General features: G+C 36.9%; 1 protein-coding gene and 1 pseudogene across 2 annotated transcripts; both read left to right on the top strand.

Moving 5' to 3' along the window:
* The first annotated feature begins 1,408 nt into the window (after positions 1-1,408).
* On the top strand, positions 1,409-15,631 carry LOC119806545 (killer cell lectin-like receptor subfamily B member 1). Of its 2 annotated transcripts, none has more exons than XM_038318325.1 (6): positions 1,409-1,540; positions 10,455-10,544; positions 11,313-11,387; positions 12,398-12,552; positions 13,030-13,145; positions 15,508-15,631. In XM_038318325.1, the coding sequence occupies exons 1-6, from the start codon at positions 1,456-1,458 to the stop codon at positions 15,629-15,631; spliced, it is 645 nt and encodes a 214-aa protein (XP_038174253.1). In that variant the 5' UTR covers positions 1,409-1,455. The 2 variants fall into 2 exon arrangements, with proteins under 2 accessions (XP_038174253.1, XP_038174252.1); XM_038318324.1 differs by having other exon boundaries at positions 10,455-10,553.
* Positions 15,632-23,131: 7,500 nt separating this feature from the next.
* LOC119806557 lies at positions 23,132-23,507 on the top strand (annotated as a pseudogene).
* The last annotated feature ends 1,697 nt before the right edge of the window (positions 23,508-25,204 follow it).

Below are 25,204 nucleotides of genomic sequence, written 5' to 3'. Positions count from 1 at the left end.
TCACAGAAGTGATTTTAAGGAAATCTTTGATTTTCTTTTTTCACCTGTAATCTGCAAATGTCTGACCTGAAATTTGTCGTCTTGCTTTAAGTCTCTACCTGAAAAAAACCTTGGAGGAGTTAGCACATTCCATAAACCTAAGTCCTCCAGTCTCAGTAGCTCTGACAGATAACATCATTTCAGTCAGGTGAATATTTTTATATCCATGAGAACCTTCAGGACAATGCTGAAAGGCACACGTGGCTCCCTCCTCAGATCACTATGTATTATGTTTCTATGTATCTTTTTATGTATCTATGTATCTCTCTATCTCCATCTATCCATCTATCATCTATCTATCTATCATCTATCTATCTATCTGCCTATCTTTTTATTATCTATCCATGTCATCATGTGTCTACCTCATCATGTATCTATCCATCTCAATCAATCAATCTATCTATCTATCTATCTATCTCTCTATCTATCTATCTCTCTATCTATCATCTATCTATCTATCTATCTATCTATCTATCTATCTATCTATCTATCTATCTATCTATCTATCTATCATCTATCTATCTATCATCTATCTCTATCTATCTATCTATCTATCTATCTATCTATCTATCTATCTATCTATCTATCTATCATCTATCTATCATCTATCTATCTACCCACCCATATGTCTATCTATCATGTATGTATGTATCTATCTATCTACCAATCATCTATCAATCACAAAATATCTTATATCAATTTCTGGGAGTTTAGTGGGGAGTGATTCCTTAAATTTCAATTCAAGATTGGGTGGTTTTAGGCAGAGGTTTTCTGTAGTGCAGCCACTCTCAAATAAACACACTGAGGCTTATAGCAAAATAAATGCTCAGCCAACAGCTCATCCTTATTGCTAACTAGCTCTTACATGTTAAGTTAATCCATATTCCTTATTTGCACTCTGCCATGTGGTGGCATATTTATTAACACAGCAGGTTTTCTTCTGCTTCCTCTGCATCTGGCTGGCAACTCCAGACTCATCCTTTTTCCTTCCAGCAGTCTCCTCGAGTGGCTCTCCTGCCTAAACTTATTCTGTTCAGCTTCTTTATTAAACCAATGACAGTGAAATATATTCGCATAGAGTAAAGGAATATTCTACAGTAGGTAATAATTTACTCTGACCTTTATTCTGAGGAAATAACTGAGAACAGATGGTTAAAGAAAGAAAGACAAAAAGTCTTTTCCAGAATTTTCTCAAAATGCCTACCATCATTCTGCTTGAAAGATAAGAACATGCAAACTGTGTGAGCACAATGGACACCAGATTCGGTAACAGTAGAAAAGCCCTCAACTGCAAGTGTGTGTGGGTGTGGATGCAGACAGTAGAGCATTCACAGCGGATTTCCTTTTGTTCATTTGGCCTCACAGAGTTTTGAGTTTTACCTCGTCCAGAAGTCAGTGTCACATCTTCCACCTGCAATGGACACATCAGTGGTTTATGCTGACTTGAGTGTAGCCAGGACCCGAGTGCTTAGCCATGCATCACCTCCATCTCTTCCCTCAGGTAAGAGGCTTTATTTCTCATTTCAGTGCTTGAATATAGTCTAGAGTTATGGTTCCCATTAAATTACAGTTTTAAATGATTGCTTTGGGATGGTGAAAAGTACTCCTCAGGTAAGAGTACTTGTTGCACAAACCTGACAATCAGAGTCATTTCCCAAGACCTTTGGTAGAAAGAGAATCACCTGCTGAAAGTTGATCTTTCAACTCTACACCTAGTGCGGCATGCATACACCTGCAGTCATACAGGCACAAAAACACAGACACTCACACGCTCACACAGTCACATACTCACTCACATGCTCAAAAACATGTCAGATAATCGCAACTTTAGAGAGAAAAACTTAAATGCAATTTTATTCAAGGAGTTCATGAAATGTGAACAGGGTTATTCAGTGTCAGTTAAAAGATTCTGAATAAGTAATATTTTGCATATATGATCAGAAAATACTTTTAGAGACACTGCCGACTTGCTGTAATGTATCTTGCCCATTCCAGATCCTGGTCCAGAGCACAAGCATTTTGACTCAACTCTAATCCAGTTGCACACCTAGTAATTAGCATTGGGCACAACAGCCCTTTCCTCTTCCAGAGAGTTTAGTAGTCTGAGTGAAAGAAACATTTAAAACTGAGGTAATACTCAAAAGGATGACATGAGATGAGGGTGGGTAAAAAGTGGCCAGAGACTGGGGGAGAAAATGTGTCTAAAATTGCCACAAGACAGCCGGGCGGTGGTGGCGCACGCCTATAATCCCAGCACTCGGGAGGCAGAGGCAGGCGGATCTCTGTGAGTTCGAGACCAGCCTGGTCTACAAGAGCTAGCTCCAGGACAGGCTCTAAAGCTGCAGAGAAACCCTGTCTCGAAAAACCAAAAAAAAAAAAAAATTGCCAAAAGACCATATCTTTTGCCTTACAGAAGCTTCTTAGTTTCAGGAAGTCCCATTTATTGATTGTTGATCTCAGAGTCTGTGCTATTGGTGTTATATTTAGGAAGTGGTTTCCTGTGCCAGTGGATTCAAAGCTATTTCCTACTATCTCTTTTATCAGTTTCAATGTATCTGGATTTATGTTGAGGTTTTGATACACACAAACTTGAGTTTTGTGCATGGGGATAGATATGGACCTATTTGTCTTTTTTTACATGTCAACAACCAGTTATGCTAGCACCATTTTTTGAAGGTGCATTTTTTTATCCACTGTACAGTTTTGGTTTCTTTGTCAAAAATCCGGTGTTCATAGGTGTGTGGATCAGTATTAGGGTCTTCAGTTTGATTCCAATGATCCATGTGTCTGTTTTTATGCCAATGCCAAACTGTTTTTATTACTGTAGCTCTATAGTAGACTTTGAAGTCTGGGATGGTGATGCCTCTGGAAGTTCCTTTATTGCACATTGTATTGGCTATTCTGTTTTTTTGTTGTTGTTATTTTATACAAAGTTGAGTATTTTTTTGAGGTCTGTGAAAAATTGTGTTGGAATTTTGTTAGGGATTGCACTGAATCCCTAGATTGCTTCTGGTAAGACTGCTATTTTTACTATGTTGACCCTACCTATGCAAGAGCATGGGAGATCTTTCCATTTTCTGATATCTTCTTCAATTTCTTTTTTTTCAAAGATTTACAGTTCTTTCACTTGTTTGGATTCAGTTATCCCAAGATATTTTATGCTATTTGTGGTTATTATAAAAGGGGATGTTTCTCTGATTTCTTTCTCAGCCTATTTATCATTTGTATATAGGAGGGATATTGATTTTTTTTAGTTAATCTTACATCCTGCCACATTACTGAAGTTGTTTATCAGCTATAGGAGGTCTCTGGCTGTTTTGTGGGTCACTTATATATACTCTCCTATCATCTGCAAATAGTGAAAGCTTGACGTCTTCCCTTCTAATTTGTTTCCCCTTTATTTCCTCTTGTTGTTACAGGAGAAAAAGAAATTATTCCCCCCAACTCACATACATTCATGTACAATCAAGCTACTATATATTAACAGAGTGTAAGCAAGCAAGGTATTCTTGACAGACAGTTCTTTTGCTGGCAGTCTGCATTTTGTGGTTACAAAGAAAGAAATGATCACTTTATTATTTATTTCAAAAGGCAATCTTATGAAAAAACTTAAAAGAATCACAAATCTAAACTTCCATTTATGAAAAACAGTCATCTCTCTTAAAATCCCTGGGGTACATAACCATTCATCAACAGGTTTGTTTGTTTTTTATTTTTAAATCAAGAAGCTGAGGGCAGAAATGGGTATGGGAAATTGAGCATTTCCTTTGTTCACCAACACATCTGATCAAGAAAGGTGCATTAACCAGCGATATCATTGTTTTTGTTTCCTGATCTCAATGAGTTCCTTGTACAACTATTAAAACTGTACCTTTCCAAACTTAAAATTGTTCCCCAAGATTGGCTACTGCAAAGTTATTAAAAAAATCTTAAACTAACCTTGCCATTATTTAAAGCTTGGTTTTAGCTATGATGCACACCAAAACCCATTAACACATCTCCCAATATTAATATTTAAAGACTTGTGCTAGCCTAACTTCTAGGAATCAATTGTTTTCTTTAATCACTAACCTAGGCTACAGTCTATAGGGCTCCTCAAGAGAAACTCATAAGTCCTAGCTGCATGGCACTTCCTTGGTTCTATTTTATATTCTCTTCAGCTCCTGCTTTATCAGGGGGTAAGGACAAAACTATATCCTGCTATTTCCTATATACATTTTCCTATTAAACTAACCTCTATCACAATACCTTACTATATTTATTGAAAATCCCCAATCATCAAAATTCTATTTAAAATAACACTGTTATTGTATAAAATCATTACTTCTGTGAAACATTACAGCTTAAGAGGCAATCATCTTCATAATAATCCACAGGTAAAAATGCCCATTAGAACAGGATATGTCTGTGAGATAATCACAATACATTAAATGCAGTGGTGATCCTCCCAAACCCATTCACACCATGACAGATACCAGAGAAAAATATCAGTGGCAAACACATAAAGGCACAGCAGTAGCAAAAGACATTCTGGGGACAAAGCCCTCCAGGCCTTGTCTATCAGAGATTCACCCATCAGTGCCTTGCATTCCAGTGGGTGGATCTCCTGAAGTCAATTGCCACCTGCTGCTCTTTGACATGTCCACTGATAGGTTAGGAACTATTAAATAAAAAAAGTGAAAATCAGGAAATCATCTTAGACTCATCAAATCTGCTTCATTATCATCTTCACAATGGGTCAGGGGAAAGAGGAGGCTTTGATACTACTGGGAGGATTCCAGTGAGCAGACATGATAGGAAGCATCATGCTTTTCTTTCCCTTGTGTTCAAGCCTAGCAAAAGAATGGGAAAGGGCTTGTTGAAGTGGGTGTAAAGAAATGAATGTTGAAAAAGACAATGAGATATCCTCAACACTACTAGCCATGATCCCAGTTCAAGAGACTAGAAAGTTTGTCTGCCTTGATTGTGATTATTTTCCTACATACCATCAACTTGAATAGAAACCTAAAGGACAAAAGCAGTAGAATAAAGGTAGAACAAAGCCTGTGAAGAGAAAATACTGACCAGGTAGTGAAAGAAATGAAACAGCCTGGATCCATTAGCTACACAGCTCAAAGTGTGGGAAATTCACAGCAAAGTGATTAAATCTCCCAATAAACACACAAAAACAGAAAGAGGGACATAGGCAGCACCCTGCTTTGTGGTCACATGATCAAAGGTTAGCCTTGATAGTAGGATGGATAAAATTTGTACAGAGTTCATTCATTCACTTAGAAAAGTATCTACTAAGTGTCAGTATTTTTCTAGATGAAGATCCAGATGTAAACAAACATGAACATCTTTTCTTTATAGTCTATATGACTTTGTGTGCAATCATTGGATACCTGCCTCAAAGACTGTGTGGTGCTCAATGCCAGCAAAAAAACACTTACATGGAAATTAAGATTTTGCCATTAGAGATGGCATCATGTCAAACAAAGTGATCATGGCAGGGCTTTTTGGGAGATGATGCTGAGTCAAATCCTCGAAGTCTCTGGGGACCAAGTCTGAGTATCTGAGACATGAGACTTAGAGGAAGTTAGACTTGCAAATGAAAAGGGAAAACATTTATGTGGTGCTGTCAGGGAACATGCATGCCTGAAGTAGTGTGGAGACTGTCAGGAGGAATGTGATCAGTGTAAAGGGATTTCAAAAACATTCCATAGGATCAAATAACTGTGAAGTGGAAGCCATTGAAATGTCTGGAACAGTGAAGGTATGGTGAGGGAGAATTGTCTATATTCTGTCAATCATGTTTTAAATAAAAGCTGATTGGCCAGGCAGGAAGTATAGGTGGGAAAACCAGACAAGAAGTAGAAATGATGCAATGAGAACAGGAGAATTCTGGGAAGAAGTTGATTCCTCCTAGTCCTGTGTAGACCACCGAGGGAGCAGGGTGTGACCCTGAATGCCAGCTGAAAAAGGTACCAAGCCATATGGCAAAAATAGATCAGATAGAGCAAATAAGTAACCTGAGCTAATGGGCCAATCAGCTTTATAACTTACAGAGATCTCTGTGTGACTTTCTTTGGGGCTTGCCAGCTGTGGGGTACCAGTCGGGACAGAAACCCCAACAAGCAGGCCCCGCTTGTGTTACAAAGGTGACTTATTATGTGGACAACAAACAAACAAACAAACAAACAAACAGCCTGAAGCTGAAACTTCCACATAACTAAAGTTCACATGGTTTTTTAAAGGTCTATCCACTCATTCTAATCTCATACAGAAGAGATCAAACAGGGATGGGTGTCTATGCAATTCCTTATTCCTTAGTGTAAAAAATAACACTTTTAAAAAGCACCCAAATAATTTTTTACTTTTATTTTAAAAAACCACTTGTGTGTGTGTGTGTGTGAGTGTGTATGTGTGTGTGTGTGTAGGTGTTTGTGGGGGCAGAATTACTGTATGTTCAATAGTGCTTTGTACAAGATGCTATGCTTTGGAATTTATTAGAACTGTTTAATAAATTCTGAAAGTTCTTAAAGTAGATATTGTCCAGACATTTTATAGATGAGGAAATTTCTGGTTTATGACACCTCAACATATTGTCCCCAGTATTGTCAGTATTGTATTGTGTTGCATTATAAATTTGAAATATGATTGTTCTGAATATTAGACTTTAGTAAAAACCATAAAAATAGTGACTGTACAAAAATAATTCAATTATATAAAAGAATTCAGAATTTTGAGGGTGGAAAGATTGAGAGAAGAGAGAAATATAAAATACACACATACACAGAGAGAGAGGACTTGTTAGGCTTATTTACTGGGCTCAGTCCCTCTGTGTCTCACTAGTATTCAGGAGAAATTCTAGACTGATATAGATACACTGATCTTCTCATATTTGTGGTGTCTTTGAGGCCTTGAAGTTTATCTAGTATCTGCTTCTGTCTCCTTATGAAGTCACACAGCATGACTTACACAGAAGAAATGACATTCCATGATCTCATTTCAAAGTTCAGTGTACTGTGTTCCCTTCCATGACAGTCTTGTTTCACTTTGACCACACAGCATTGCTCACTGTCCACAGAATATTGCTTATAAAACCTCTTCTTATGATATTAAGTCTCTTCTATAAAATGTGGTATTTGCACAGGAGCTATGTACATAATCCTTTGTGCTTTAGATGATCTCCATATTCCCTACAGTGTCTAAGATGATCTCATTGTCTTAAATTGTTGTTCTTATTTGTATAGAGGATATGATGGGGAACATCCATATAGGTTCAATAGATTTTTATGTGTGAAAAGTTTTAGTTAGCAGTGAAAGTGAATTACTGGGTCTATCGATATGACTAAGGGAAGTTGTCTCCTATCTTCTGGGAACATTTCTACTCATTCTGCCTTTTTTGTTTTTCTCAAAACACTTAAAATGATTTCTGCTAACGGGGAAGAGGGGCAGAGGGGGACAGCACCCAGCATCACGGGGCTCTGAGGGAATCCACAGAGTCAGTGTGCTATGATACTTTTATCTGTGGGTATAAAGGAAAATACACTCACTCACTCTCTTGATGATTTCTTTCTTCTGCATTCTTTATTCTGTGTTCTGTATTCTCTTTTCTTATCTTTATGTTTCTTCTTTTTCTTTTGGTGGTTTTGTCCTAACCCTTTGTTCTTTATTCTAATTCTTGTTTTCCTTCTTTATTCTTGTGTATTTGCTCTTTATTTTTCCTCTAAAGGTTATATACCCCAACAAAATCTTTCAGGCAATATAAAAATTATAATGTGGTTACATTCTAGTTTTCAAATGAATGATTACAATGAATACAAGTAAAAGGCAGCATGCTTTCCATATCACTTAACATGATTAAACATTTTATGCATTACAGGTGAAAAATAAGTTTTCCTAAGAACCCAGGAATATTATTCTAAGTCACAGATTCTGTGATTCCTCAATAGAAACTTATGTGCTATAGCTGTGTGACACTTCCTTGTTATATTTTTTTAATATTCTACAGTATCAGGTTTATTAGAGGCAAGACAATATTTTATCCTACCTTTAACTATATTAATTTTTCCACTAAACTAACCTCTATCTTAATTTCTTACTATATTTATTAAAAACTCTCAATCATCAGAATCCTATTTAAACTAACACTATTATTGTATTGAGTCATTGATTCAGTTAAACAGTACAGTTTAAGAGGAAATTATCTTAATAATAGTCTACAAGTAAAAATGTCCAGTAAAACAGGATATTTCCATGAGATATCACACTAAATTAGAGTCAGTGTTGATCTCCCCTCACCCATTCACAGCAAGCCAGATTCCAGAGAAAGATAACAGCAGCAAACATGTAAAGGCACAGCAGAAACAAAATACATTCTGGAGTCTGTGGTCTCTGGGCCTTGACCATCAGAGATTCACTCATCAGGGATTTTCCTCCTGGGGTACTAACACTTCGAACTTCAATTGCCGTCTGCTGCTCCTCTGACATGCCAGAATCAAGTGTTTTAACTTATTTAATCATTGTTTGTCAGCATCCTAAAACTGCTTTATAGTCATAAGATCACTAGAGTTTGTCTGCAGTCATACAATTCAGCCACCAAAAATAATGAAAAAAAAAAGAAAGAAAAGAAAAAGAAGAAAGTAGAAAAGGACAAATGTGTAATTCTTGACCACATATTGAGAATAAGAAAACATTTTAGCATATCTGGCTTCAAATTTTAACATGTAACTCAAAGTATGCCATCAATTACACCAAGAAATATTTAAAAAATAGAAAACTAACAAAACAAAGAAATCTGTAGCTATTGAAATCAGGAATTCCTACCCATGCATGGTAAAGCACAACTATAATTCTAGTACTTGAGAAATGGAGATGGGAGTATCAGGAGCTCAAGGTCATCCTTAACCACAGAGCGAGTTTGGGACTAGCCCAAGGTACAGGAAAACCAATCTGAGAAAAGAACGAACTGAAACAAAAAGTGAGAGGAAAGCTTTTCTTAGTAATATATTTTGTTCTAATAATTAAATCTATAAAGTCATTCATAAGATGGTAATGCATGGAACTTTTAGAAGCTAAATCACAGCAGAAGGGGAATTGTAATTAATTAGACATGTAAGATCCATCTAGTATTTCTGCTTATTACCTTTATAAACACAACTGTTATTGTTTTCAATATCTAAACCATTTTTTTAAACAGTTTAGCAAAAAGTTAAATTCACAAAGTTGTAGTACATGATGATCACATTTCAAATATTAATACATTTTACTGTCTAATAAACAAAAGATATCCATTGTTGATAGTTACCAAAGAAAGCAGAGATGTCAAACCTGGTGTCTGGGCAATGCAATGTGGTAGACGTAGTGTATGTCATGCTACAGCGCAGTACCCCACATCTGCTATAGATACAGTGTATGTCATGCTACAGCACAGTACCCCACATCTGTTATAGATACAGTATATGTCATGCTACAGCATAGTACTCTTATCTGCTATAGACAGTGTATGTCTTATTACAGCACAGTACCCCATATCTGTTATAGACACAGTGTACATCTTGTTACAGCACAGTACCCTTATCTGCTATAGACAGTGTGTGTCATGTTACAGCACAGTACCCCTTATCTGCTATAGACAGTGTGTGTCATGTTACAGCACAGTACCCCTTATCTGCTATAGACAGTGTGTGTCATGTTACAGCACAGTATCCCTTATCTGCTATAGACAGTGTGTGTCATGTTACAGCACAGTATCCCTTATCTGCTATAGACAGTGTGTGTCATGTTACAGCACGGTACCCCTTATCTGCAATAGACAGTGTTTTTGCCATTTCAGTGTCTGTAGCTTCTGTTACTTGCATTCAATAGCAATCTTAAACCATTAGCTATAAAATTATAAGAATAAATATCTCAATGTTTTAAGTTGGACACTGCCCTGGCCAGAAACAATGAGATCTTGCAGCTTAGGTTAAGAAATGAATCACTAGCAACCAGTGCTTGTGTCCCAGCAACACTCACTTGCTCAGTGATGAACCCAAATTGGAAAAGTAGTGATATCACCAGAACAATCATCCCAAAGACAAGCCATAATGCATTATTTTAAGTAAAAGGTACAAAGATCTCTACAGTACTCCACTTAGCCATAAAAAGATGTTCTTACTGTCACGCATCAAATTAGCAAATTGTAAAATCTGTAGTCACCAGATGTAGTATGTGCTTATTTAAGATGGAAAATGACCCTCCCACACTTTGTGTGTGTGTGTGTAAAATACTGCACACAGAATGTAGCATTAAATTCAGTTCAATCAGTACACCAAGAGTTTTGGAAATATTACTTGTAGTTAAGGGAGGTCCCAGGAAACCGCCTCTGACATTTACCTCTGATGTACCCAACGTGACTATTTAACAAGTATATTCTTTGCCCTTCTTAGATGCCTGTAAGTGCACACGCTGGCATCGGCTGGCACTGAAACTCAGCTGTGCTGGACTGATCCTTCTTGTTTTGATTCTGACTGGACTCGGTATCTCAAGTACGTAAGGCAAGCGCTTTAGCTTTATAATTTCCCCACATACATATTAGTTTTCTTCATAGCAATTTGGCCTCTTTGAGCCTAGGGGAAGATCAATTGCATGTAATGTTATAGGGCAATATCCCATGTCCACTGCAGAAATTTAACATTCTTCCATTCTTCATTTTTTTGAAAGCCATTATAGGATATGGCACATGTGCATCTTGAAATATAAAAAGTAAAAGTCAAATTGTGACAAAAGATGATAATAACAAAGAAAGCTATGAGAACCTCATATTTAGCTTATTAAATGCTTGATAAAAGTTTTCTTGTAGTGGATGTAATTGAAGACGAGCAAACCCACAGATTGACTTGGCAATCAATGATATGCAACCTCTCATCACTGTTTAAATCCACATGTTCTGTGTATTTCATGTGATATGACCTGTCTCCAAATTTCTCTCTTAATCCAGTGGGCCAACATTTTATCCTCAGTTCAGATTTCCAGATGAAATACCTTGACTGCCTGAAATGAGAAATAAAACAGCTGGGTGTGATAACACACACCTATAATCCCAGCACTTGGGAGTCAGAGGCAGGTGGGTCTCCATGAGTCTGAAGTCAGCCTGGTCTACATAGAGAGTTCCAGCACAGTCAGGACTGTGGCACAGAGAAACCTCTTTCAACTCCCCCACCAAGACAAATAAAGAAAAAAGAGCACACTCATTCTACCATTCATTTCAGCATTTAATCCTCTCTGTATGCTTCCTTATTTACTAGTGGGATTCTTAGTGAGAAAAGCACCAATAGAAAAAAATGGCGTGGCTGCTCAAGAGATCATGACTGAACCAACAGGTAATTGGTGTGTTGCTTGAATTTCCTTACAATAAGAGGTGATTTTTGACAGAAAATGTGAGTTAACTCGTTGAAGTTCAAAACAGCCTTCAATGAAGTTGCTTTATCACCTTTTATGTCTGAGAAGAACATAAAACCATTAGGAACTTGCAGGAAGTCACAGGGTTTATAAGTGTTGGTACTGAAAACTGCACTGAAGCTGTTGGACCTTGACATTTATGCTCTTATATGCCTGGCCATGCTCCCTCAGGTTGCTGGTTCACAGAATCTGAATAGGCAAATATCAAGTTAAAAGGTGAAATAGTTGATATTTTTTAATTTATTTTTTTATTGAACATTTCCACCTCCTCCCACTTCCCTCCCCTCCCACCATTTCCCCTCCCCCTCCCTCTCCAGTCCAAGGAGCAGTCAGGGTTCCCTACCCTATGGGAAGTCCAAGGTCCTCCCTGCTCCCCCAGGTCCAGGAAGGTGAGCATCCAAACAGACTAGGCTCCCACAAAGCCCGTCCATGCAGTAGAATCAAAACCCAGTGCCATTGTCCTTGGCTTCTCCATCAGCCTCCACTGTCAGCCACATTCAGAGAGTCTGGTTTGATCACATGCTCCATCAGTTCCAGTCCAACTGGCCTTGGTGATCTCCCATTAGATCAGTCCCACTGCCTCAGTGGGTGGATGCACCCCTTGCGGTCCTGACTTCCTTGCTCATGTTCTCACTCCTTCTGCTCTTCATATGGACCTTGGCAGCTCAGTCCAGTGCTCCAATATGGGTCTCTGTCTCTATCTCCATATAGTTAGTTATTTTAGTGAAAATGTTAGACAGTTTACTTTGTCTGAAGTAAATTAATAGAAAACAAACATAAAATTAATCCTTTGTCATTAATTATGATTCATTGACATATGACAGCATTAGCCTTGTTCCAGCATTTGTTAAATGAAACAACTCCTGTGTGGAGTTGATTATGATGCAGCAGAACCAGGGCAGAAATAAACATACCTTCTTTCTTACTCTAGGGAGATCAGCCATACCAACGTGCCTGAAAGATTGGCAGCCATACCGGGATAAATGCTTATTTATTTCACAAATTTCCAGACCTTGGTCTGAAGGTCTAGCTGACTGCTGTGTGAGAGGAGCCACTTTGCTGCTCATTGAAGATCAAGAAGAATTGGTAAATTGATAATAAAATTGTTCAGTTTAGAACATAACACTTTCTTGAAGCTTTGATGACATGTCTGGACTTTAACCAATGGTCTACATTGAGGAAGTGGAGACTTGGATTTTAAACAGTTTAAAACCTAGATGTAGTGGGGAGGGCCTTGGACTTTCCAAAGGGCAGTGTGCCTTGCCCTCTCTTAAGATTGGAGGGGATGGGAAGCAGAGATGTGGTGAGTGTGGGAGGGGAGGGGGGAAGGGGAGGAAGTGGGAATTTGGGTTTGTATTTCTTTAAAGTAATAAAAAATAATGAGATGAATCAATTAAAAGCAGAAATATATAAAGACCAGTTTCACAGGGGAGAGAATTCTGCTGGTGGGGAGCAAGGATGTGCTTCAGACTGGAGTAATAGTGTTTTAGAAGGTTGGTAGAAGAAAGTGCGTCACGAATAAATAGATTGAAATTTAAGTCTTCCACTATGTTTTGGTTATAGAGATACTTCCGGAATTTCTCAAAGAGAGAAGGACATCAATTTTATATTGGACTAAAATATTTACAAGTGGAACATATCTGGAAGTGGACAAATGGTTCTACTTTAAATCCTGATCTGTAAGTATTAAATGAGTTATTTAGATATTCAATTCACATTCATTTTTACTGAAAATTGAATTTTGTAATTTTAATTTAGTGTATAAATTCATGAGATTGTTGAAATAGACTGAAAAGACAATTTCAGAATTAGTGGCAAAGTTTCATGTACAAGTAGATAGCAACCCTTTATAATAATATGTGTATATTTAATTACAATGGAATTTTAAAAGACAGGAAATAGACTAACTTCTTACTGTTAGAGATAAAATAGTTTTAAATGTTTTGGGGGGAACATATAGAATTTCTTTTTCTCTTTCTTTTTTTCACATACACACTTTCTTAGATATTTAAAAACATATTTGTTTGTTTTATTTTCTGTGTGTTCTTGAGTGTATGTATGGATGTATACCATGTACATGCAGGAGTTCACAGTAGCCAAAAAGGCAGTAGATTTCTTGCAACTGGAGTTGCAGGTGGTTGTGAGCTACCATATGTGTGCTAAAACTTGAACCTGAGCCCCCTACAAGAACAGTAAGCACACTTAGGCACTACATCATTTTTCTGCCCATACACAGAAATCATTCAGTGGTCTTTAGAACTGTGGTAACAAAGTTGCACCATAGTGTGTCATGAAATTACTTTCTCTAGGAAGAATGTCTCGGTATAGACATTGCTGTTTAAAAATGATTTTACACATAGTAATGATTAATTTTTCCTTCTTTCTTCATGTGTGTTTTTTTTTGTATAATTGTGCTATGATGTAAAATGCTTACCTAATTTTGATTCATAATGAAAATGTGATGATAAGTGAAGATATCCATGTCGGGCAGATTATTTAGCTCACCTGCTGTGTGATTTCACTCTTTGATAAAAGGATGCTCTGATTAGATGGCAGTGAGCAGATAAATTTGGAGGCTACAATAGAAAGAGTGTCAGTCCAACTGGCTTTTGTTTATCTAGACTGAGAAAATGGTTCTGCATAAAAGTTCTACCTGTGTAAATATCACAGTTCAGTCCACAGAACCCATATAAAAAATCAAACATAGACGTCCACATCTGTATCACAGCACTCCTGCAGAGAGATGGGAGGTGGAGACAGGAGAGTCACCCAGAAATGCCTGGGCCAGTGAGCCTGGAATACACAGGACAGTGGTGGAAACAAGCTAGAAAGGGGTTTCCCCACAATTTTCCACTCACTTCTACACAAACTTTGACCCTTCCATTCTCCCTCCCTTCCCGAACTCTCTTTGACACATCCATGAAGTAAGCATTTATTCTAACTCCCTGGGCCCTCGTTTTCAGGTTAGGAAAACAAGAAGAAAGTTAAAATTTTACAAGCGGGATTATTTGGGGAATTAAAGGAGATAAAGTTAGAGGTCTCACTGTAGGTCTGGCTGGGGTAGCCCTGGAAATCCACCAAAAGCTTTTTGAAAAGAAATCACTGATTTGAACAAACAGGCCTTAGGAAAAAGATCTTGAAGATTGATGAAGCTAAAAGATAAAAAATAAGATGTAAGAATATTTATAGAAGCCCAGTTGAGGGAAGTTCATACTTTAATTAGCATGCTGGGCACTAGTGTGACCTAAAATTTATTGCTTAGGGACAAGGGGCACCATGAAGAAAGACAAGCAAAAGTAGCCATGAGGGAGCCCTGCCTGCCTACTGCGTGCTGGGTGACATCCTCCACTTGAGACAGGCTGCTCTTGAACTCACCAATTTCTTGTCATCACTGAGAAACTGCATGTGTTAGTGCTGACTTCTGGTCTCCTTCCCACCTGCAGTGATCCCAGGAACCCTGGGTGTGGGACTAGTGTTGTGCTAGAGAAAAGAACCTATATCTCTGGGATAAGAAGGGAAGGAACCAGATTCTGTTTCACATGAGTTGAGGCTCTTATTTTCTCTCTATCAAATTCTGTAAACCCACTGTGTTCACCCTTCATGTTGAATACATTTACTAAGCACCTACCGTGTAACTATTGTTATACATTCATGTATACCTCAATGCTTTCTCTAAGCAGTAGGTGCTTATAGCCTATATATTTAAGGGAACTGAAATCAGTAAAATGAAGATGCCTTTAACATGATCCCAAGATCTATTGTAGTAGAACTAGGAATAAAACCTTCTACTTTTCATACATCATGATAATTATTCTTGATGGACTAATTCCTCTCCAGTGAGGATACAACTGAAAAGTCTAGAGGTTTCTCTAGGTGATATCTTTATTGATTATGTGTATTTATAATGTTTGTACTCTGTGTTTACTATTCTTAAGCACTATGTAATCTTAGTTTCCTTAAATGTCCAAAAACGGCTGATGACTGATGTGATAATTGCAAGAAAATCCTAAACACTAGGAGTAGCTATTTTTTGCTCTTCAGATTACAAGTCACTGGCAAGGACAAAGAAAACAGCTGTGCGGTCATCTCACAGACAGAAGTGTTTTCTGACACCTGTTCTGCAGACAACCGTTGGGTCTGCCAAAAGAAACTTAGACATGTCTGAAATCCCATGTCCTGACTCCTGATTGTGAATATCTTCCCCATTCCTTTACCTTCGACACCAGATCTCTGCATTGAATTCTCAATGCTGCCAGCTCTCCTAGTGTAGTTGGTGACACAAAGCATGGACTACAAAACCAGTGACTCTTACAGATGCTGACTTCCAGTTTCTTTGTTCTGTGAATGCAAATGCACACAGACACAGATGTGTTATAATAAGACAAGGGTTTTACAGATGGAAGCCCAGGCAATCAGGGGGCACTGGAGGCCTTTGTTGATCTCTGTGCATGGGGTCATCTGCAGACAGCTTCAGAAATCTTTACAAAGTCTTCATCTCAACTGGATCCCCACCCTAAACCACCTCACATCTGGGCTGTAGAACCTTGATTAATGTCTTTGCTTTTGACCCTGACACCAGAAACCCAGAGTTGGAAAGGGAAGAGTGTTTTATTGACATCTCTGAAATTAATAATGGACTAATGCTGTGATAATGAGAGTGACTCTAGGCAAAGGAGCTCTGTCAACACAACCCTTCCCACACTGCAGTCATCCAGCTGCAGAGACTGGAGAGTTGGTGGCACCTTGGTGCTGAGCTTGTCAGTCCCTAGAGCTGTGAGAAAATGGGCTTCTCTAGTTTTTTATTATGGTAACAAAAATGGACTAGGATAAGGCCTGAAATCTGCCCACTGTTTCAAAGGTCTTCCCATTTTAATTTTCTCATTACTTCTTTCTTCCATACTTGTCTATATCTTATGGCTCATGCATGAACTGTAGGAAGTATGCCACTAAGTAATTGAGTATTTTAGTAGAAAATAAATGACATTTTTTTTCAATTCCTCAGTTAAGAAATTAAAATATGAGTATTTATTCTGGTAAATCTCTTGTATATAAACTTTTATTTAAAAACTTGGCAAATTTTCAGTAGTAATCAAAAGAACAATAAAATGCTTTTACTGTATAAGGAGGTATAATAAAATTTCTATTAAAATATATATCTGCATACTCCAGTCACTCACTGTCCAATTTAATAACTTAAATTGAAGAATATGCTATGGTCCAAGAAGAATTTCAATTAAAATAACTTTTTAAAAAATATATATTTTTACATGCATGGGTGTTCTACGGCATGTGTGTTTTTGTACCATATTCATATAATTCCTGTGGAAGTCAGAAGGGGGCATTGGATTCCCTGGGACTTGAGTTTTAGATGGTTGAAAGCTACAATGTGCGTTCTGGGATCAATTCTGGGTCATCTGCAAGGTCAGGCAATACTCTTAACCATGAAAACATTTCAAAACCTCAATATTCTTACTATTTTTTTAAAAAAACTATTTACATTGTTGTTGATTATAATTTTCCAATATATCAAACATCAAAGGATTTTTTGTGAAAATTCTTAGGAAAAATTCTCTAGGAAAATCTTTCAGAGAAAGCAGCATTAGAAAGCAATAATTAGGCTAGGTGGTGGTGGCACACACCTTTAATCCCAGTTCTTGGGAGGCAGAAGTGGGGGGATCTCTGTGAATTCAAGGTCAGTCTGGTCTGCAAGAGCTAGTTCCAGGTCAAGCTCCAAAGCTACACAGAAACCCTGTCTTGAAAAACCAAACCAAACCAACACAAAATCAATGGTTAACATCAGTGAAATTTTGGAAATGTCCTGTAACTATTAAGAGCATGCAATTAAGCATATGTGAGCAGGAAGAAGGCAGAGTCATACACACACTCCTTTTTCTAGTTAGGTACATCCTAACCAGGAAGGAAATCAAGAGGACTATGGCCATATCATAGTTGCTGGGTCTCTTGATAGTTGCAATGCTCCATTTTGGTTAGATACCCTTGAAGACAGTCGTCTCTTCCTGATATTTAAAAAACTAAGGCACCAGGGGACTTTCCCAATGACCATACATGTCACCAATGAGTATGCTGATGTACAGGAAAGAAAATACTGAGGGGATATCTTGGCCCTGGAACAGTTTCCTTAACATGGAAGAGAGAACATTCCTAAGAGAGGAAATTAACAATGACACTGTAGAGTTGGACCCATAAGAAACTTCTGTAAATTCCACTATGGAAAGCCCAGTGACCTACCACCCACTTTCACGCCTGCCTGCTCCAATCCTGTTTTGGAGTGTATATTCACTTTGAGTTTCTTTGCTTCATAAAATAAACTTTTGCTCAAATTATGTCTTTTGTGAATTCTTTCTTTGAGAAGATAAGAATAAAGGAAAAACTGTTACCTGCTAAAATGACACCATCAGAACAAAAACAAAAGGGGAATATTCCTATAAGTGACAATGTGTACACTGCCTTAACAAAAGGCCTTAAGACTTCCCAAGATCAAATTCTTGGTGAAGGCCATTATGCTGACCCAATTTACAATGAAGAAATCTTGTTCCTGTGCCACAAAGCAGCCTTAAATGCTTGGAACAGGATTTAAGAACCAGGAAATAGAATGGAATCATATACTATGGTTAAACAGGGCCAGAGAGAACCCTTTACTGACATTTTACAAAGATTAACTGAGGAAGTACAAATAGGAGTAACATACCCAGAAGCTATTGAGTACTTATAAAATCTCTGGCTTTTGAAAATGCAAACTTAGAATGAAAAACGGTACTCTGGACTTTAAAGGTTATATCAGCACCTATGGATGAATAGATCTTGCATAAAATGAACATTGAGTCATTTGACCACAACACTAAATCTTGGGTAGGAGAAGCAATTTCCAAAGGAATAAAGACACATCAAAATGCCAAATGTTTTGATTGTGGTAGAATAGGACATCTGAGAAAGGATTGTAGACAAGAAATTTCTAGAAATAATATCTCCTCTAGGAATGGCAAAAATAGGAGGATCCAGCCTTCAGGTATATGTAGAAGGTGTAGGAAAGGCCAACAATGAACTAATGAATGCAAATCAACAAAAGAGAGACAAGGCAACCTGATACAATCAGAAAACTCCTTGAGGGGCCTCTCACAGGCCCCAAGTCAAAGGTGATCCAGTTATTCCCAGTAACTGTGGAGGACATGTCTCATCAGGAAAATTAAAAAAATCCAGAGCCTTCTGTAAAAAAAAAAAAAAAAAAAACAACAACAACAAACTGGTCTAGATGATGGCATAAACATGAATGATAAGTCAAAAATTTCAATAGGAAATAGGAAACATATATTCTGGCTGACTTCTATAAATGTTCAAAGACCAAAGCTGAGTGCATATAAATGTCATTGTAATTGTTGGTTTGATAGACTCGGGTGTGGATGTGGTTATCATTCCTCTAGAATCTTGGCATCCAAATTGGCCTCCTTAAGAGGAAAATGTTCAATTACTAGAAATTGAAACCATATCTGAATTTTAAAAAAAGCACAAGATGGTTTGACTATATTGGGCAAGAAGGTCAAAGAAGGGAGCTGAGGACATATGTGGCTAACATTGCAGTAAATTTATGGGGTCATGACTTGCTGCAGCAATGGAATACCCAGATTAACATTGCTGAAGTTCCAGAAACTTAAAATTCTGGGAAGAATATTATACAAATGTCACTAGCCATTTAGGCTGTACAAGAAAATAAAGCAACTAGCAAACCTTTAGAGGTATCAATAACCCTACCTTTAAAATAGTTAACCAAGGAACTTATATGGGTTAAGCAGTGGCCACTAGCTGAAGATAAGTTGCAGGCTTTAGAATAGCTGGTACAAGAGCAATTGGATGCTCACCACATTGAAGAATCAACCAGTCTTTGGAATTCTCCTGTATTTATTGTAGAAAAGAAATCTGATAATATAAGAGCTGCCAATAAGGTAATTCAACCTATGGGCCCTCTGCAATCTGGAATTCCTCTGCCTTCTCTATTACCAATTGGATGGCCTTTTATAGTTATTGATTTGAAAGATTGTTTCTTCACTACACCTTTACAAGAGAAGCATTGAGGAAAATTTGCATTCACAATGCCTACCCATAATAATTCTCAGCCTACTAGGAGATATCAATAGATTATCCTCCCACAGGGAATGCTCAATAGCTTCACACTGTGCTAATAGTTTGTAAGTCAGTCAGTGGAAGTAATACAAAAGCAATTTCCTAAGTCTATAATTTACCATTACATGGATGACATTTTGCTATCTGATTCAATCATGTATACTTTAGAAAGAATGTTTGAAGAAGTAAAGAAAGTTTTGCCAAAATAGGGACTACAAATTGCTCCTGAAAAAAATACAGAGGAGATTCTGTCAATTACCTAGGCTATAAAATAGGTTAGCAGAAAATTAGGACACAAAAGGCACAAATTAGAAGAGACCAGTTGCGGACTCTTTATGACTTTCACAGATTCTTAGGAGATATTTCCAGTCTATGACCAGCTGTAGGGATAACACCTGATTTAATAATTCATTTAAACAAAACCTTAAATGGTGATAAAGACTTGAATAGTCCAAGACAATTAACAGATGAAGCAGAAAAGGAATTGACAATTGTTGAGGAAAAATTACAGGAGGCACATGCAGATAGGGTGAATCCAAATCTTAATTGTATTCTAGTTATATTGCCTTCCAGAATTTCTCCTACAGGAATTTTATTGCAGAGAGAATATATTATATTAGAATGGATCTTTTTACCACTTCAACCAAGTAAAAAATTAAAAACTTATGTGGAAAAAGTCTCTGAATTAATTACTAAAGGTAAATTGAGACGTCGTCAATTAGCAGGTATAAATCCAGCAGAGATTATAGTGCCTTTCACTACTGATGAAATAAAAAAAAGTTATGGAAAGACAATGAAACATGGAAAAGAACTTGTGTTAGGTTTTTTTTTGGAGAAATTGATAGCAATTATCCCAAAAGCAATAGACTTACCTCGTAAGAGAACTTCTTGGATTCTTCCCTGAATTGTATGTGATGCTCCAATAGCTGGAGCCTATATCATTCACACTAATGCAAATAAATCAGGAAAGGCAGGTTACAAATCAGAAGAGTTAAGTAGGGTGAAAGAAGTCCCTGATAACTCTGTCCAGAAAGCTGAATTATATGCTATTCTCAAGGTGCTAAGGGATTTTAAAGAACCTCTTATTATAGTTACTGATTAACAATATGCAAAAAGAGTTATCTTGCATATTGAAACCACTAAATTTAGGCCAGATGATATAGAATTGGCTTCATTATTTATTCAAGTGCAAGACATAATCAGGAATATGCTTTGTTCTGTATACATAACACACACCCGATACCATATAGATCTGCCAGGTCCTCTGACATTAGTTAATGCAGAAATTGATCAATTATTATTTGGAAGTTTGTTGCAGGCTTCAGAATTTTATAAAAACATCATGTCAATTGCAAAGGTTTAAGGAAAGCACTTTCTATTACATGGCAACAAGCTAAGGAGATTATAAAGAGATGCCCTACTTGCTCTTTCTATAACAAAACACTGTTACCTGTAAGAACTAACCCAAAGGGTACTCAAAGAAATGAAATCTGGCAAGTTGATGTGTTCTGTTTGCAGAATTTGGAAAATTAAAATATTACATCATACCATTGACACATATTCATGTTTTCAGTGGGCAACTGCTTTAAGATTAGAAAAGGCTAATTCAGTAATAACACATTTATTAAAAGTTTTGGCCATCATGGGTATACCTGTATAAAGACAGATAATGGTCCAGCATATGTCTCTAGAAAAATGAAACAGTTTTTGCTTATTATAATATTAAGCATATTACAGGTATACCACACAATCCTATAGGTCAGGCAGTTATAGAAAGATGAAATGGAACCATTAAGGATATGTTAAACAAACAGAAAGGGGTGGAAAATGCTCCAGAAATAGATTACATAATGCTTTATTAATCTTGAACTTTTTTAACACTAATGGGAAAGGAGCAACAGCAGCAGAAATGCATTGGATAATAGAAAAGTCTTCTGAATCAAATCAACTTGTTTTATTTCAAGGATATGCTGACTTCACAATGGAAGCCATGAGATGTGCTGCATTGGAGAAGGGGTTTTGCTCTTGTTTCCATAGGAGACAAAAAACTATGGATACTATCAAAATTAATAAAGATTCGGTTTGAAAAGGAGAAACCTCTTGAAAAAGAGAAATGACAGCTCATCCATAATGGTGATATCCATACAGATGGTAAGGAATCATCCTAAGTGTTGGGGCAGGGTTCTGCTTTGTCTTTGCAGGAAAATACCTATCTTCAAAAATTTAAGAGACCCTGGATCTCTGAGTGGTTACAGATGGAAAATAAAACTATCCAATAAAGATCATCAAGAAAATGAATATGACTCATAACTACAGGTAACAAAGCATATACATTTAAATATATATTTAACATATGTCTCTCTCTCTTTGTTTGTGTGTGTGTGTGTGAATATATAGAGCTGGATTTGGAGTTGGACAATGGCTCTGTCTGTCTCTAAATCCAAGCATGTTGTTAAAAAAATTCAGAGATTCAGCCTCATGTCACAAGCCATTTGGTATGGGACAGAAAGAAAAAAATAATTTAGAAAAAATTTTACTTTTCTTCATATGCATTTTTGTCTCTATCCTACCTTTCATTGAATATATATGTCTATATAAATAATGTTTAAGTTTTTAACAATGAACAATGAATTTTCCTGTAGTAATCTTTGAAGTTTCCAGGAAGAAGATGGGATCCCACGACAACAACTCCACATGTTTGATATGGCATCATGATGCTGATAGTGCTACTACATGACCTGTTTTGGGTACCAGCTGTTCATGATGGTTCCAACTTGGTTAGCTGAAATGGTGTACATTTTTTTACAATGTTCTGCCAGACCTCCAATAGTAAACTCAGAAAACCCCTATCCAATGCTCAGAGACTACTTGCAATTATACCAGAAAGTAATCTTGGAACTTAACCATTATTTTACTTTCACAGGATCCCATAGATAGAACATTGACCCCATGCAGCTGGAAGTAAATTTAGAATACAAAATCCCCTCTCTAAACAAAGTTTGTCCTCAGGGTTAGGGACATTATTTAGGGGCTGCTTATAATTGGTATAGGGTTGGGGACTGGGTGTGGAATTTTACAGCCTCAAGGATCTCTTTTAAAAAAGGGAAAATAGGATGGGATAATAGTTTAGTATGACCTTTCTCATACTAATTATTATAGTGGATAATAGAGTTATTACTTCTGAATTATTATTTATAGGCAATTATGTTGGTATAGATTCTTGTATATTAATACAAAGTTAAATTATATTGAATATTTATACATACATGCTTCTACCTCTGCTTAAATCATTTTTCATATATCGATATATTTATCATATTGCAATGGACATTCTCATTCTGATCAAGATACTTATGCATTTTTTACATTTTGAGGTTATTGTCCTCTTTTATTGCATCATTGTTTATTGTATAATATTCTAGTATGAAGTCTCAGTCTTTAAGTTATATAGGTATTAAGAATTATAGAGCACTTTTTTCTGACATTTTAGGAAGGCTACAGTGGTTGTCGCCACACTCCGAGCTTCATCATGCCGTCCAAGGATGACAAGAAGAAGAAAGATCCTGAAAAGTCGACCAAAAAGACAAAGACCCAGTAAATAAGTCCGGTGGCAAAGCCAAAAAGAAGAAGTGGTCCAAAAGCAAAGTTCAGAACAAGCTCAGCAATCTAGTCCTGTTTGACAAGGCTCCAAAGACAAACTCTGTAAGGAAGTTCCCAACTATAAACTTATTACTCCAGCCGTGGTCTATGAGAAACTGAAGATTTGTGGTTCCTTGGCCAGAGCAGCTCTTCAGGAGCTCCTTAGTAAAGGGCTTATCAAGCTGGTTTCAAAGCACAGAGCCCAAGTAATTTACACCAGAAACACAAAGGGTGGAGATGCCCCAGCTCTTGGTGAAGATGCATGAACAGGTTCAATTAGCTGTACATTTGGAAAAATAAAACTTTATTAAATCAAATAAAAAAGAATTATAGAGCAATAGTCATCTATGTTTATCATACTTTTGTTAGACTAAACAGGTTATTTAGATACATAGACATTATATTCTGCATAGATAGTTATTCTTCAACCACTTCAAAGAACTGTAGAATGTGGCATTTAAATAACTTAGGGTTCTGTTGAACTGAGACACAATTGCTCCTGGTAGCACTGATCTATTCCTGAGAGAATGTTGAGAATTGAATACACTTCACTTGGAGCTTATGTTCTTGGCAAAATTGGCCTTTGGGCAAAGATATGACCATGCCTCAACATCTGACAAGGTACATGGTATCTGGAAATGGATAAGCAGGACTGTCAATTCTTGCCAAGATGGGGTAAGATGGTTTTCAAAATTTCCTACCTCTGAAAATGGTCTGTCAGTTATTCTAGGCCTTAGTCAAAGTTGGTTGTTTCAATGTTGCAAATGAGACTTTGAGTGATTGCCCAGGTAGCCAGTTTCTCTGTCATTTGTGGCACATTTTGGAAGTTGCTGGATTGCACTTTCTTCTTACTCAAATAATATTATTTCCCTTCTCATATCTTTGATAGGGTTAAAGACTATATAATTGTACTTACTTTCCTCTCATGACTTCGCCAAGTTATTTATTATACAAGACTAAAAGTAGTTAGTATAGGATAATTATTGAATATAGTTGTTCTTATTGTATATAATTTTATATTAGGCTTAGAATTCTCTTATTTAAACAAAAGGTGGAGGTGCTGTAGGAAGTCTTACAGCCAGTGGTTATCTGCCCACTGGGGTGTGGCCTCCTATACTATATATGGTGATGTAGAGTATGTGGTTGTGGGATTTGGATTCTGATCTTCCTTCAAGTAGAGGATTCAGATTTGTGAGTTTACCCCTAAATAAATAACCGTCTAGTTCTCAATTCTGAGTTAGTGTGAGGTTTCTTTTAATTGTCCTTCCACAAAATTATGGTTGTCACTTTTAATGGTATGAGTCATTTCAGTTTACTTCTTATTAGTAGTATATAATGATTGTATCATTTCTAAAAGTTTCTCATTCTTGACTCTTTTATCAAACCACTTCTTTAAGGATATAATATGAAGGATCAAATTAATAGTGGCTGTTACTAAGAATGTATACATCCCAGTCAGGTCATATACTTCTTCTAGAATTCTCTCTATAGTAGAAACAAAGAGTTGTGTAAATCCATGGATGATGATATTATCTTCCATTATCAGATAACTTACCTCCATTAAAATTCTGGTTCAGATCAGAATTTTAAGCTGTAATAATGATGTGGGCTTCAGCAGGCTTCACAGTTACACTGGTAAATCTGTTCAGAGATGCTGGAGCTCTGGTCTTGTTCCACTTTCATTAAGCTGTGGATTTTCTAAGCATGTAATAGGAGACTGCATATTGGTATCCCCCCTGCCCAGACCTGAATAATCACATATAAACTATATTAATTACAACACTTTTTGTCCTATTAGCTCAGGATTCTTATTAACTAACTCTTACATTTTAAATTAACCCAGTTATATTAATCTGTGTATCACCACAAGAATGCAGCCTATGGGTGTAGAAGGAGTGGCGGGGCTGTGTCCCACCACCCGGCTAGCTTTACCCAAAATAATTACACAGAAACTGTATTCATT

This window comes from Arvicola amphibius, chromosome 2 (assembly GCF_903992535.2).
Source record: "Arvicola amphibius chromosome 2, mArvAmp1.2, whole genome shotgun sequence".
NCBI classification, from domain to species: Eukaryota; Metazoa; Chordata; class Mammalia; order Rodentia; family Cricetidae; genus Arvicola; species Arvicola amphibius.
The sequence above is the reverse complement of the archived record's forward strand: the minus strand, read 5'-3'. Positions and strand labels throughout refer to the sequence as shown.